The sequence below is a fragment of the Aotus nancymaae genome, unplaced genomic scaffold (assembly GCF_030222135.1).
Source record: "Aotus nancymaae isolate 86718 unplaced genomic scaffold, 86718_ANA_hifiasm-v0.15.2.pri h1tg000029l, whole genome shotgun sequence".
NCBI classification, from domain to species: Eukaryota; Metazoa; Chordata; class Mammalia; order Primates; family Aotidae; genus Aotus; species Aotus nancymaae.
In genome coordinates, this window is record NW_026988442.1 from 68,839,814 (window position 1) to 68,853,743 (window position 13,930).

A 13,930-nucleotide genomic window follows, 5' to 3' on the forward strand; every position below is an offset into this window, starting at 1 on the left:
CAAATCTTTCACAGATGTGAGCTCTCCTTCTTCAAAATCTCAGGAAAAAAAAAACTTTTACTATGTTTCTTATTTCATCTCACCCTATTTTTTGGCAGAGATTTTATAAGGCAAAGACTATATCTTGATTATATCTCTATGTCTTATATGTAGCCCTAACGAGCAAGCTGTTCATTGTAGAATTTCAATACATATTCTTATGAAGTCTTTTCCCACCAAGGTTTATATAAATAGCACAAACTTGATTAACCAAATGCATACTTAAAATTAAAGTGAGGTAGATTGTAATGAGAAGCTATGTTTTTGGACCAACTCTCCCACTGAAAACAATAAAAATACTGGATAAAATATTTCTTTTTAAAAATCACCCCTTAAAAGAATTGAAAGTCTGAAAGGACAGTGGGACTGCCACCATAAATATTTTTTTAGGGGTGGGAATCCGAAGTCAGTGAGAAAAGTCGAATATTGAAGTAACATAACTGCATTTTTCCTGAGGTCATTTGTTTATGCTATACACTTGAGCTTTGGTCAATCACACTCACAGAATAATGGAGCAAGGTCTTGTCCAAGGTCTTATAAAGAATAAGGGAGAACCAATACTAAACTTGTTGCCTTTCTCCAAACCCAAGGAAATATAAAGAAGATTGTTTTGGTAAATGAGCAACATATAAGAAGAAAATAGGAAAAAGTGAGGCATAATCATGTCCCTGAGAAGTGGCAAGATAGCTACGGCCCTCCTATTATGTAGACATAATTGGAGAGTATTATACTGTTAACTTAGCTTGAGATAATCAGTCACTGGGAATGTCCCAAACCCCTTGAGAAAAATCCAAAATACTCTGGAGTAGGACACATTTATCTTAGGCCTCAGACAGCCTCCCATGATACTATTTCAATAACAATGATTAGCACACAGTCAAAGATAACCAGACACACAAGAAAACAAAGCAACATGAGTAAGAACTAGCAGAAACAGACTGACACAAATTTAGATGTTAGAATCACAAAACACAGATTATAAAACCACTATGCCTCCTAGTTATAAAAAAATAAAATGGAGTCTTAAAAATATCTGCAGGAAAAATTAACTCTAACAACATACATAGTAGATTTTTAAAAGAAACAAACTTCTAGAATTAAAAATTACAATAATTGAAATTAAAAGCTTACTGTTCATTACAAAAGAAGACTGAAGAACTAGAAGATATATAAATAGAAATTATTTGCAATGCAACTCAGAAAGACAAAAATTTAGAAAAATAGAAGTGTAAAACATTTAGAGAATATAGTGAGGAATTTAACAGGGGTTTAATTGGAGGTTTAGAAGGAAATGAGAGAGGGAATGTAAAAGGGGCTACATTTGAAAAGATAGCCATTGGGCTGGGCACAGTGGCTCACACCTGTAATCCCAGCACTTTGGGAGGCCAAGGCAGGTGGATCACTTGAGGTCAGGAGTTCAAGACCAGCCTGGCCAACATGGTGAAACCCCATCTCTACTAAATATACCAAAATTAGCTGGGTGTGGCAGTGTATGTCTGTAATCCCAGCTACTCTGGAGGCTGAGGCTAAGAATTGCTTGAACCAGGAGGGCAGAGGTTTTAGCGAGCCAAGATCACACCACCGCATTCTAGCCTAGGCGACAGAGCAAGACTTTGTCTAAAAAAAAAGAAAGAAAGAAAGAGAGAGAGAAAACAGAGCTATTGTATTGGATTTTTTCTGAAATATATTAATGGCAGCAATAAATATTTTTAAGAAGCAGAACAATCCAGGCAGAAAAAATGAAAAGAAACTGACATCTGTGTGCATCATGGTGCAACTGTAGAAAAACAAAGGTAATGAGAAAAATATTATGAGCAATCAGAAAAGAGCAGTTATATTAACAGGTGATTTAATTGTAATAATGGATGACAGAAGACAGTGTAATGCTATCTTTAACATGCTGACTAAAAATGACTACCAACTCAAACTTCTATATCCAGAGAGACTATATATTTCCAGGATGAGGAAGAAATAGAGATTTTTTTCAAATAAGCAGACTGTGAGATAGACTGTCCCCTCAAGACCCTTAGGACAGGAATTTCTCAGAATATATTTCAAGCAGAAGAAAAAGTGATCCTAAAAAGCAAATCCAAGGTTCATAAAGAAATAAATAGCAAAGAATACTGCAAATATTAGGCAAATGTAAACAAACATTGACTCTATAAAAGAGAATAATGTCTAGTGGTATTAAAAAATTAAAATACCAGATAATAACAACATATATATTGAGAAAGTGATAAACTGATTAAAAATATTCTAAGGTAATCTTGGGAGATGGTAAAGGGTCTCATAGTAGCTTTATACTTTGATAAGTACAGTGCTTTGATACGTACTATAATCCTAGGCTAACCATACTAACAGAACAGGAACAAAGTGTGTCCCTCCCAAACTGGTAAAGAAAAGAAAAAAATGGAATGATAAAATATTAAAGGACAGAAAAAGCAAGAAATGCTTAGTGAAAGAAGCAAAAAACAAAAGAAGCATACACTATGATTCCATTTACATGAATTTAAAAAAACCTAAATTACATTTTAAGGGATATAGCTATAAGTGGGAAAATAATAAAAGACAGAAAATAATGACTAAAATGCAGGTTAGTGGCTAACTCGAGAGGAAGGAAAGAGGCCATGATGACAAAGGGACAAATGATATGGAGTAGAGCTTCTGAAGGGCTGGCAGGGTCTATATCTCATCCTGGGTGGTGCTTATATAGGTGACTGATTAATACATATTAAAAATACATATGGATGTTTTATAAATTTTACTTAAAAATGGTTTCTGCATTATTTTATAATATTTTATAGATTTTAAGTGAGTTATAAATAAAAATACATGGAAAAAATGAGAATATGAACACTATCCTTTCCTTCATAATCCAGAAAATCTGGATCTAGGCACACCAGTGGTTTTTCTTCTTACTGGAGAGCTAGCCAGTCCAGATCAATCTGCCCTGATGTGAGGTTAAATGAACAAAAGAGAGAGCATGTTAGGCAAATAAGGGGGACAATTTCCTTTCTTGGTAAAGAGTGTCTTTTATTTTGATAATTTTATCCTTCCTATATTTTGGATTGGGTATTTTATAATGTGCTTTTTGTTATAAAATGCTGATGATAGTAGGTGGTCAGTTAGAATTTAATGTCCTTTTTATAAAACAAGGACAGAATAGGTCATTATTCCTTCTCCTTTACTAACTCACTGAAGAACCTATGAATCTCTATGAAAATAAGCAAGTGATTCTGTGTTTATTTGCACAGTAAAGCTGCTTTTGATAAAATTGTGACTTAGATATTGTTATGGATTGAATGTTTCTGTTCCCCTAAAATTCTTATGTTGAAATCTTAAGCCCCAGTGCAATGCCATTAGGAGGCAGGGTCTTTGGGGGGTAATTAGATCATAAAGGTGGAGCCCTCATGAATGGAATTAGTGCCCTTATATGAAAAGACACGAACATCTGCTCTCTCACTTTTTGCCCTCTGTCGTGTGAGGATACAGCAAGAAGACAGGACAGATGCAAACCAGGAAGTAGGACCTCGCCAGACACCAGATCCACCGGTGCCTAGATCTTGGGCTTCCCAGCCTCCAAAACTGGGAGAAATAAATGTGTGTGCTTTAAGTCACCCAGTTTTTGCTACTTGGATATAGCAGTCCTAACTGAGTAAGACAGATATGAACTGGAAGAACTTCAGTGAGAAAGAAAAGTAGCCAAACACGGAATGTGGGGTCAGGCACAATACTTTGTGACATGCTGTATCAAATGTGAAAACAGTAAGGGTAAGAGCCAAGGGAAGAAGATGGGAGCCCTGGGAAACTTCATATGGACATTCAGGAGGTTAACATCTAGAGCCCTAAATGGATGCATGGCTTAATTTTCAGTATTAGTCATTGCTCTGAGATAGCATTTTATGCTGCTTACAGATACATTCTTTTGGAGGTCATGCATGATGGAGTTTCTTGAATTAGTATATTCTCTCTTCTATAAATGAATCAGGTCAAGTGCAAAACTAATATAATGTAATAATATAATTATTCTCTATATTGTGTACTATAGAATATACTATAGTTCTGTATTTAATAGAGTATGATATAATGAAGTACAATAATTATTTTTTGGTCATTATGTATTTGTTTTTACTAATTAATTTTATTCCTTACTAATTATGTTGGCAGGGATCGCTACGCCCGTTTCACAGGTAAGGATTCTGAAGCTCAAAGAAGTGAGTAATGTTATTAGCTACTAAGTGGTAAAAACAGAATTACATCCCCTTCAAAAGTTTTAGGGTCCAACTTCAAAACTGCTCTGGCTGTTTTTGTTGCCTTATCTCACTACTGCATTAACACTTAAAGATCATTTGTATGAAGATTAATTTATTCTTTATATTTATTCTTTTAAATCACATTTTGCACTCACTCGGGCAGCTTGTAATGACCCCTAGGAGGAAAGGGCAGACTTTTTTCCAAGAAGCACAATGAACAACACCAGAACAAGTCTAAGGGGGTACAAGAGAAATTCAGAAACTTGAGTATAAATCACTTTCAAAATAAAACCACAGCATCTTTAATCAAGGCCTGGCAATCATTGTGTCGTTTCTCTAAGACTGGAACTAGTAAATGTGGGCTATCCCACTAGGCCTTTAATACTTGGTTAGAAATGGATCCAAGCAGTTGACTAGCAAGACAATTCATGCAGCACAAACATGAATCTGTGATTCTCTTACCCATTACCACAAAATGCAGTTAGTTCCTGCCCTGAATTGACTTTAAAGACATTGAGTGCCTGGGAGAAACCATAAGAGTATTATAAATGGAGCCAGAAGTAATAAATAAGGACTGCCAAAAAAATGTTAACAAATTTCTCCTACAAATCAAGTCTATTGTCAATTTACAACAGTTCTGAAGGTTGAACAAGAGGCATGCAATTAGTGAGCTAACTTGCAAGGTTTGCCTGCAATCAAAAAGGGAGTTTTCTTTCACCTGTATAATATTTAACAGCTGATAATTTTATCCCCTGGTATGAAAAAATTAAAATAATAAAATTAAAATAAACCAAATGCTTTAAAATATGGACTCATCTCTCCCATTATCCCACATATTAGAATAAACGCTTCTCCCAATGGAATTCTTCTCACTTAGCAGGGGAAGATCATCTTTTCAGCAGCCAAACTCAGCAGGCCAGCGACTTTCCTCCCCTCCTGACTTCCCCCTAAGAGCTCATTCAAAGGGAAGACAAAGGACCCACAAGTGGATGCAAGTTGTTTTGTGCCTGGCCCTTAGGGCTACTTCATTTTCCTTAAAAAGATTATCTCAACTTTACTGTAGCCAAAAATAAAAACAAAATAAAACCCTAAAACAAATTTCTGAGGCAGTTTAAATTAAAAAGACAAAGGACTGAGAAATACTTTTAATTCATTCATAATTAGTTTATAGATCGGACAGCACTGAGACTCCAAAATCAGCAAGCCACTTGGGGATAAAGGCTACTGCAGTTATCAGAAGCAAGCCAAACGCTACCTTTTGTTCTTACTAAAATCTTCTTTTAAAAAAGATCTCATAGCAAATGATTTTCTATTTTCCATTTAAAGAGGATTACATAGCAAACACAACCAGTGGCTGGAGAGCAAAGAACTTCCCATCGTTTTATTACCTGCCAAATATAAATTAGTTCATTGTGGGTAACTCCTGCCAGGCGACCCCTTTCCTTGTCATCCATCAGGCCGATGGGCTGTGGCAGGTTAGTTCCTGCCCGGAGTCCTTCCTAATCAGGAGGCTGTCAGATACGTTGCCTGCCCACTGTCTCCTACATCTTGTGGCAGCTCTTGTATCTGGGCAGCAGGGGCTTGAGCTTGAATTGCCCCAGTAACTGCCTCTGAATTGCTCTTACTATCACTGTCAAATCTTTGCAGGCATATGTGAGGGCCTCCTCCAGGTACAAGGAAGAAACCCTACAAATTTCACTTTGTATTAACTACACGATACAGAAATTGTATTAGCTCCATTAGATGGAGTCATAGAAATATTTGAAAAGGTTAGCTGGATACAGTGAACGTCACAGTTAGACTAAGATAAAAAAATCGCTTGTCTAATTTAGAGTGTTTCCTCATTGGTAATACCCTATATTAAGGTGCCATTTATAAACAGTTTATTATTATTTATTAATGTCTGAAGCACTTTATAGCATGCTAGATAACAACTTAAATTCATGTATTAAAGATGCACATACATGGTTTAATACGATTTACGTCTTATAATATTCTTTAAAACAGCTTCCCATAGTATCATCTGTTAAGCATTTATTACTAATACATTTTATAACATACTTTATAATACATTACTTGAGGAAGTAGCTGCATTTAGTGATCATTTCATACATAAGAATAAGGCATTTATAAATGGCACCTTAATTTAAAGTGTTACCTTCGCATTACTACATAGCTGCTCACCATACATCTCATTTTGTGATTATTCTCCAAATGCACCACTTAATAAAACAGACACTAAGTTCTATTTTCCCTTCATCTGATTAAAAGTTTATTGAGTCATTTTCACCATCTCTTTTCAGATGTTGGTAGCTTGGAGGTTTTAGTGTGATTTTTGATAAAATCAAACTTTTAATTCTACAATATTTCTGAAAAGATGTTTAACGATAGAAATAGAGAATTACTTACCATATTGGACAGAGCCTGTTGCTTGGATTCTTTGTAAAATTCAATTTTTCGACTAGAAAGAACAACCCAGGAAGTAGACCAGTTTTTCCTTAGAAAAAAAAAAAAAGGAAAAAAAAGCATTATCAGTTGAAGAAATCATTTATAGATACAATAAGAGCAACATTTGGAATGAGTAGAGACCATCTTTATTTTTAACAGTCTTCCTGAAAGTCTCCTCTTTATTAAAATCTATAGGTGGTATGGAATTTGGGTAATAATAAACACATTCTGGAATTATTTAAAAGCATAGCATTTATAGTAAGAGTTTCTCAATTTATAGTTCCTCCTAAAATCTTTTTCAACCACCAAGAATCCATTTTTTGTGTATCCATGTGCATCCTTCCCATAAAAAGTTTATGTTTCTACAGCAAACCAAAAATAGCAAAGTAAAAATAGGAATCAGAACCCATTCCTTCCTTCATTGTTTCTTCTCTTCATTGGTTTAGTGTATTTCAGTCTTAAAAACCAACCAGCCTCACGTGTCATTGCTTAATTCAAAATATTTTCTTAATGTTGAATCTTACAGAAATCAAAGAGATACAAATAAAAATAGTGACATGCTTTTTCCCTCTTTGTACATCAAATTGTCAAGGAATAAAAGAAATAACATCTGAGAACATCTAGGGATAATCAGGGTGCAGGAAATAGATTCTCTCATACACTATTGGTGGGAGTTCAGACTGTTGCTTCCTTTCTGGAGTGCAATTTGACAATGTGCTTTTTAAAAATACCTAAAAATGTGTATATCTTTCGGCTAAACATGTCCATTCCTATGAATTTAAATTTATTCTAGAGAAATAGTCTCACAAGTTGCTGAGTCTGTGTCCATAGAAGTTAACTGCATTATTATTTGTTAATTCCCATACATAAAATGTAAAAAAAGATGATTAAATAAATAAATTGCATATAATAGATCCATATAATGGAATAATGAACCCTATGCTATAGAAGAATACTAATGTGGGAAGGTTTTAATGCAGACCATAATACATGTAGCTTATAACTGTGCTGTGCTATTTACCTAGGACTTTCTTCACCCATCCCAGCCCCTTCTGTTTATTAATTACATTAATTAGAAGTCAAAACATTGCTTTGTTACATGTGCCTTCCATGACTTCTTCTCATATCACTTATGATAAATTTAAAAAATATTTTTCATAAATTTCTCCTCTATCCTCCATTAAGAAATGAGCCCCGAGGTGGTAGAAATCATTTCATCTTTACAAAGGTATGCCCAATGCCTAGCATGGTGCTTTGGACAGAATAGACACAAAATACATATGTATTGAGTCAGTGACTGAATTGGGGCCTGGAAAAAGTCTTGATATGACAATAGTTAAATCGAGTGGTAAAATCATGGCTTTTGAGTCTCCTTTGTATTTGTTGGTGTTTACCAATTTTTTTTGCATTGAGTGTGTATTGCTTCTGTAGTTAGAACATGTATACGTTCATAGCATGAAAGCACTCTTTTGTAGATAGTAAAGACATTAAGGAGATTAATGTACTTAAGTTTCTACCCATTAGAGCCTATTGCTGCAGTTTGCTGCGGCTTGACATTCACTTCAAAATACTTGAATTCATTTAACAAAACTGATTTTTTTTTTAAAGTTTATAGAAAGACTTTATTCAGGTCAATAGAAAACCACACCAAAATATTTTTTAAACGACTATCGAAGATCTTTGTATAATTTATTTCCCCTTGCCTTTGAGAAACTAAGAGCTTGATTGAAAGGACAGCTTTGATTCAGTAAGGTTAATATTTATAAAAAGAATTAGATTGCTCTTACATGCCTGGAGCTTTCTTAATGATACATCATTGTGTTAAAAAGAACAGAATAAGCAGACACACAAGAAGCATAATGTGTATTTTTCAACATCCAAATACAAACACTGTGTTCTTGGACCCACTTGTCTTTAAATGAAGAGTCTCAATTTTTCAATTAAATGATGAAAAGATGAAATAACAAAACCCAGAAAGAAAACTACATAGGCATTTTCTTCTGCTTGTGCCCATTTCTCCTTTTAGGTACCAGGAGCAACAGGGTGAATTGAAGCAGCGATAGCCTTCTCTTCGTGCAGGTCATAATAATAGGTGGCCCCAAACAGGAAGAAGAGAAACATTATTAGAAGTCTAGCCTGGGTATCTTATAATACCACCCTTATTTTGAACATATGTAATCAGAAAGTACAGAACACTCTCACACATGAAGAATCCATATTTAACCTGCCTATTATATTTCCCACTTTATTTTTCATCTTCTGACAAGGAGATACTATACTTTATTTGCGACCTATCTATACTAAGTTCTGGATAAATGGTTCTGATTTGAATCTGTTTCAGACGTTGATCACTATAGAACTTGCTGTCAAAACTCTCCCCACCCTTAAGTTTGGAAGTGGAACTGGTTAGAACTGAAGTTGCATGAAATGCAATTATCTCATTTTTTTTATTAGGACTTTGCACTGCTGTGAACTGTGTCCCTGTTAGGTGAATTGGGTGAATAAAGTGAAGAGGGTAAGAACTGCAGAGCTTGAAACCTCAGCACATGACTTGCTCTGACACCTTATGTACAGTGCTACTTCGTTTTCAATTTATAAACTATAAACACTGTCTTTATCTTCTCTGGATAAAAGTGAAATCTTTTCCATGGGTTGAGTGTTATTGTTTGAAAATAATTTCATTTCAAAACGAATAATAATAATGCTGCTGACAACCTTTTAGATGTCCTCTTTCATCTCAATTTTCCCCATGATTTCTTTTAAAATAATAATTAGCATAAATTATTTAGAATACCTAGCATAAATCTGATCATCTAGTTTATGCTTAGTTTCATACACAAAAATGATGAAAGTACTAACGTCTCTATTTACTAATATGAAAAATGAGGCTTAAAGGGTAACTTAAGGCCTTACACTTAGGTTTAAAGTCAAACCCAGTTTATCTGACTCCAAAACCTATAATCTGTTCATTACTTTATGTTGTCTAGATTTTTTAATCCAAATTTTTTATTTATTTTTTAGGGGCTCAATATATATTTTTTGAATAACTGAAAGACATGAGTTTACACTAATCTGCCAACGAAAAATGGATCTGGGTACAGAATTTGCAAGGCCCAGTGCAGGGTGAAAATGCAGCATTCTGTGTCCAAAAATTATGAAGAGGTTTAAGACAGTAACAATCTAGCATTAAATCAAGGGCAGAGTCCTTCAGAGCATGGGGCCCTGGACACATGCCGGTAAAGCCTGCCTTAACTACAATATGACTTTACAACAATGGCTGAAGAATAATTTCTTTTTTTAATACTGTCTTTTTTAAAGGATTAAGCAGTACTACCTTAGTTAAGGATATTGTCAAAGTCAGATTTCAATGTAATTTTGTTTGAAATCTTCAAATTGTAAAAGCTAGTGGGGATAGTGTGAGATAAGATGCCAGCTATCCAGGCTCTGTTATTAACTACTTTACCTGATCCTTATTAGAAAGACTGGGCAAAGCCCCAACACTTCCAAGCTCTCTTCCCTTAGAAGTTGCGCTGATTCAAAGGAATAAGATGATGTACTGTTCAGCTCTTCATTAGAAGCCAGAAACGGGCTGGGCGTGGTGGCTCGGTCTGTAATCCCAGCACTTTGGGAGGCTGAGGTGGGCAGATCACAAGGTCAGGAGTTCGAGACCAGCCTGGCCAACATGGTGAAATCTCGTCTCTACTAAAAATACAAAAGTTAGCCCGGCATGGTGGTGGGTATCTGTAATCCCAGCTGCTAGGGAGGCGGAGGTTGCAGTGAGCTGAGACCATGCCATTGCACTCCAGCCTGGGTGACAAAAAAAAAAAAAAAAAAAAAAGAAGCCAGAAAGAGGTGTGAATTTCTAACTGCATGGCACCTCTGTCTTTTTCCTGCCAGAGATTATTCTGGTCTGTGATTAGCAGACTCATCTGCACTCAGTAGGGAACATAAAACCAGGAAGGGAGTCAGAAACCTGTAGTCTAGGAGGAGCTGAGGCTTCACCTAATGAGAACAACATTTCGCTATGACTTAGGTCTGAACCTTACTCTCTGATCAAAGTACTCTAGAAACTTGACCACTATCCTTATAATATCTGTCCAGTCTATTTCCCATTCTGACATGTCTGACCCATTGTGTTGCTCAGAGTTCTCAGCATATCAGTGGAATAGCTTCTTCACACAATTCTCTAACATGGTGACTCTCTTGTAAGGCACTGTCAGCTCTGGAGTGTGCAAAGGGCCACTTGACAAGGTTTTACATTGACTTAAGGATTTGATACTAACATATGCAACCAAATCACTATATATGACTCTTATTCAATACATTGCAGGAAGTGGGTAACACCTACAAGCTTAAAGGCCTTAGCCAGGATAGGTGACTACAGCGGTTTCTCATGAAACTTTGCAAATATTTTCTAGGATAAAGCAGTTTTCACACTAGAAAGTTCCTCTATGGCCCAAACTCCCACAAAGAATTAGAAACCACCTCTATCTTCTTAGAACCTTTCCACTATTGGGCATACTATCTGACATTTAGTAGGTGATTATTACATATTTTTTGAGTAAAAGAATATATGACCTTTCAAATTTCAGGAGAGCCATACTTCTAGGTTCTTTCTGCTCTGTGTTTACTGTTCTTCACTAACAAGGACCAAAAGATTTCATTTACTTTCTCTGTTCCTTAGTTTCCTAGTGCTTTAATATGGTATTTATAGCATTATTTTTTTCTTAACTATCTAACACTTCTGATTTAGGATATTTTTTCCTAACTTATACTTCTAGTAGCCAATACCCGAGCTTTCTTCAGAGGGCTTCCCGCCCTGAGCTTGCACTGGCTTCTGCTCTGTTCCAGGTATGCCACCTGGCGTTTTATATGCATCATGCAATTTAATTACTAAGACGATCACAAGAATCCATTAAACATTTGCCACATACCAAACATAATTCTAAGGACTGAATAGAGATGGAAAAACAAGAGACATCTCAAAAATTTTACCTCTAAGAAGATGGAAAATAAATATGGAAACCAAGTCTTCTGAATGAGTTTTAGGATACCCCCATATTACAGAAGAGAAAACTGAAGCCCAGTGAGGTGCATCCTAACCAAGGGCAAGCAAGCCATAAAGATGAGATTCAGGCCCCTGCTCACTCCAGTGTCTCCACGGTCTCTAGGCAGGTGGCATGCAGCTCTCTCGGTAGTCACTCTGATTATACCTGTTCAGAGCTTCATGAGAGGAGCTAAGAGGGGGAGATAAGGAACAGCCATCATAGAAGTACTAGAACCTCTTTCTCTTTGGAGCAAAGCCACGTCTTAGCCTGACCTTGGCTGTCCCACAATGCTGAACTGCAAACCTTTTATCCCTGTCTTCCATCCCTACCATGATGGTTAGCAGGTAAATTCACCCATTGACCAATCAGTGCCTCCACATTTCATCATAACTTTGAGAGCTTAGTTTTCTACTTTTTTTCCAAAGAGAGACAAAAACCAAGGTGTTGGATAGACGAAAGGGGTAATTAAGACACACAGCTCAGGAAATACCCAACTTTAGTAAGTCAGTTCAAAGTGCCATGAGTAAGGGAAACAGCCACCCGTTTCCACAGGGATTTACAGGTAACAATTAGGTATGGGTTTGAACCTAGTGATTCCATGCAGGAAAAAATCTTGGGGCAAGAAATGCAGGTGTTGGGCCAGGTGCAGTGGCTCATGCCTGTAATTCCAGCACTTTGGGAGGCCGAGGCAGGTGGATCACTTGAGGTCAGGAGTTCAAGACCAGCTTGGTCAACATGGCGAAACCCTGTATCTACTAAAAATACAAAATTAGATGGATGTGGTGGCGGGCAGCTGTAATCCCAGTTACTCGGGAGTCTGAGGCAGAAGAATCCATTGAACTTCAGAGGCGAAGGTTGCAGTGAGCCAAGATCGTGCCACTGCACTCCAGCTTGGGTGACAGAGCGAGACTCAGTCTCAAAACAAAACAACAAAAAAGAAATGCAGGTATTTATTTTATTATATCTTTGACATACAAAACAAATCACATCTAAGGGAAATGGGGTGCTAACTACAATTGGGAAGTAGGGAGTACTACATTTTTATAAGGGCATTTATGTACCATTTATGCAATTGGTGGGACCTTTTATCTATGTGAAACACTTCATACAACTTTCCTAAAAACAAATCCTGAATTGTGAAGTTAGAAAATGCAAACAAACAAACAGGCAAACAAAAGTATAGAAACAAAAACAAAGCCCAAACAACAACAAAACACCCCAAAAACAAAAGCAAAACTCAACAAAGCCATCAGCTTGGCATTCTACAAAATGGACACCGGATGGCAGCACATAATAACAGCAACATTGATTGTAATAGCTTATCCGGAAAATGCTTGATGAAAAATGACTCTTAAAATATTCATTAGCATTATAAGAATCTGTTAGCTTAAACTCTGGTTTAATGCATTCATTTGCTCTAAACACCAAAGCTTTATATCCTACCTTTACCTTTCCTTTGCCTTCTTTAGGTAACGACAGAGTGACAAACCAAAAATGAGAAGAAAATATATGTGAGGTTCCTTGACAAATTTCAGCTTCTCTTATTTGGGCCATCTGCCTTTGTTACCTAATTTGGTCATGCTGGATTTGACTTGATTCCACACCGGTGATGGGAGTGAAAGTGATTTATTCTAGTGTCCCTGACTGATTTACCACAAAATCACTTAGACATTGTTAAATGTACAGACTCATTCTCAAACTGGTTGTTCTAGGAACTTATTTCTTCTGTCTTATATTCTAAGCATCTTGTAATTTATGACTGCTTAAAGGTGGGCCAAAAAGACACTGAGGTGTAAAAACACCCATCTCTGTCAGTCCTGCAAGGAAATGAAGAAAGACAGATTCAGCCTGGAACAATGTATTTTGATACTGAGCGGGAAGTACTAAAGAAAGAATATGATCACATTAGGAACACAGCTTAGTCTCAGATTCTGAAGAAAGTCCATTCCGAATAACAATTGTTAAAACAAACAAACAAAAACCCAACAGACAGCCTAGCAGCTGTGGGCCCTAGGATGAAAGCAGGCACTAGCAGACGCAACCACTGCACAATCTTTTTTCTGCATTTCTTTTCATAGTCGTCTTCTGGACATATTTTCACCCCCAACTATATCTTTCTATGCCCATCTAAAGAGAGCAGAA

At 36.3% G+C, this 13,930-nt stretch overlaps 1 protein-coding gene across 2 annotated transcripts in view; it reads right to left on the bottom strand.

Moving 5' to 3' along the window:
- Window positions 1-13,930, bottom strand: part of ARHGAP15 (Rho GTPase activating protein 15) — a 634,760-nt gene that overhangs the window by 525,621 nt on the left and 95,209 nt on the right. For both annotated transcript variants that reach the window (XM_064382800.1, XM_012473459.2), the window contains exon 5: window positions 6,702-6,789. In XM_064382800.1, the coding sequence (XP_064238870.1) occupies window positions 6,702-6,789 (88 nt within the window). The remainder of the gene's footprint in view (window positions 1-6,701; window positions 6,790-13,930) is intronic.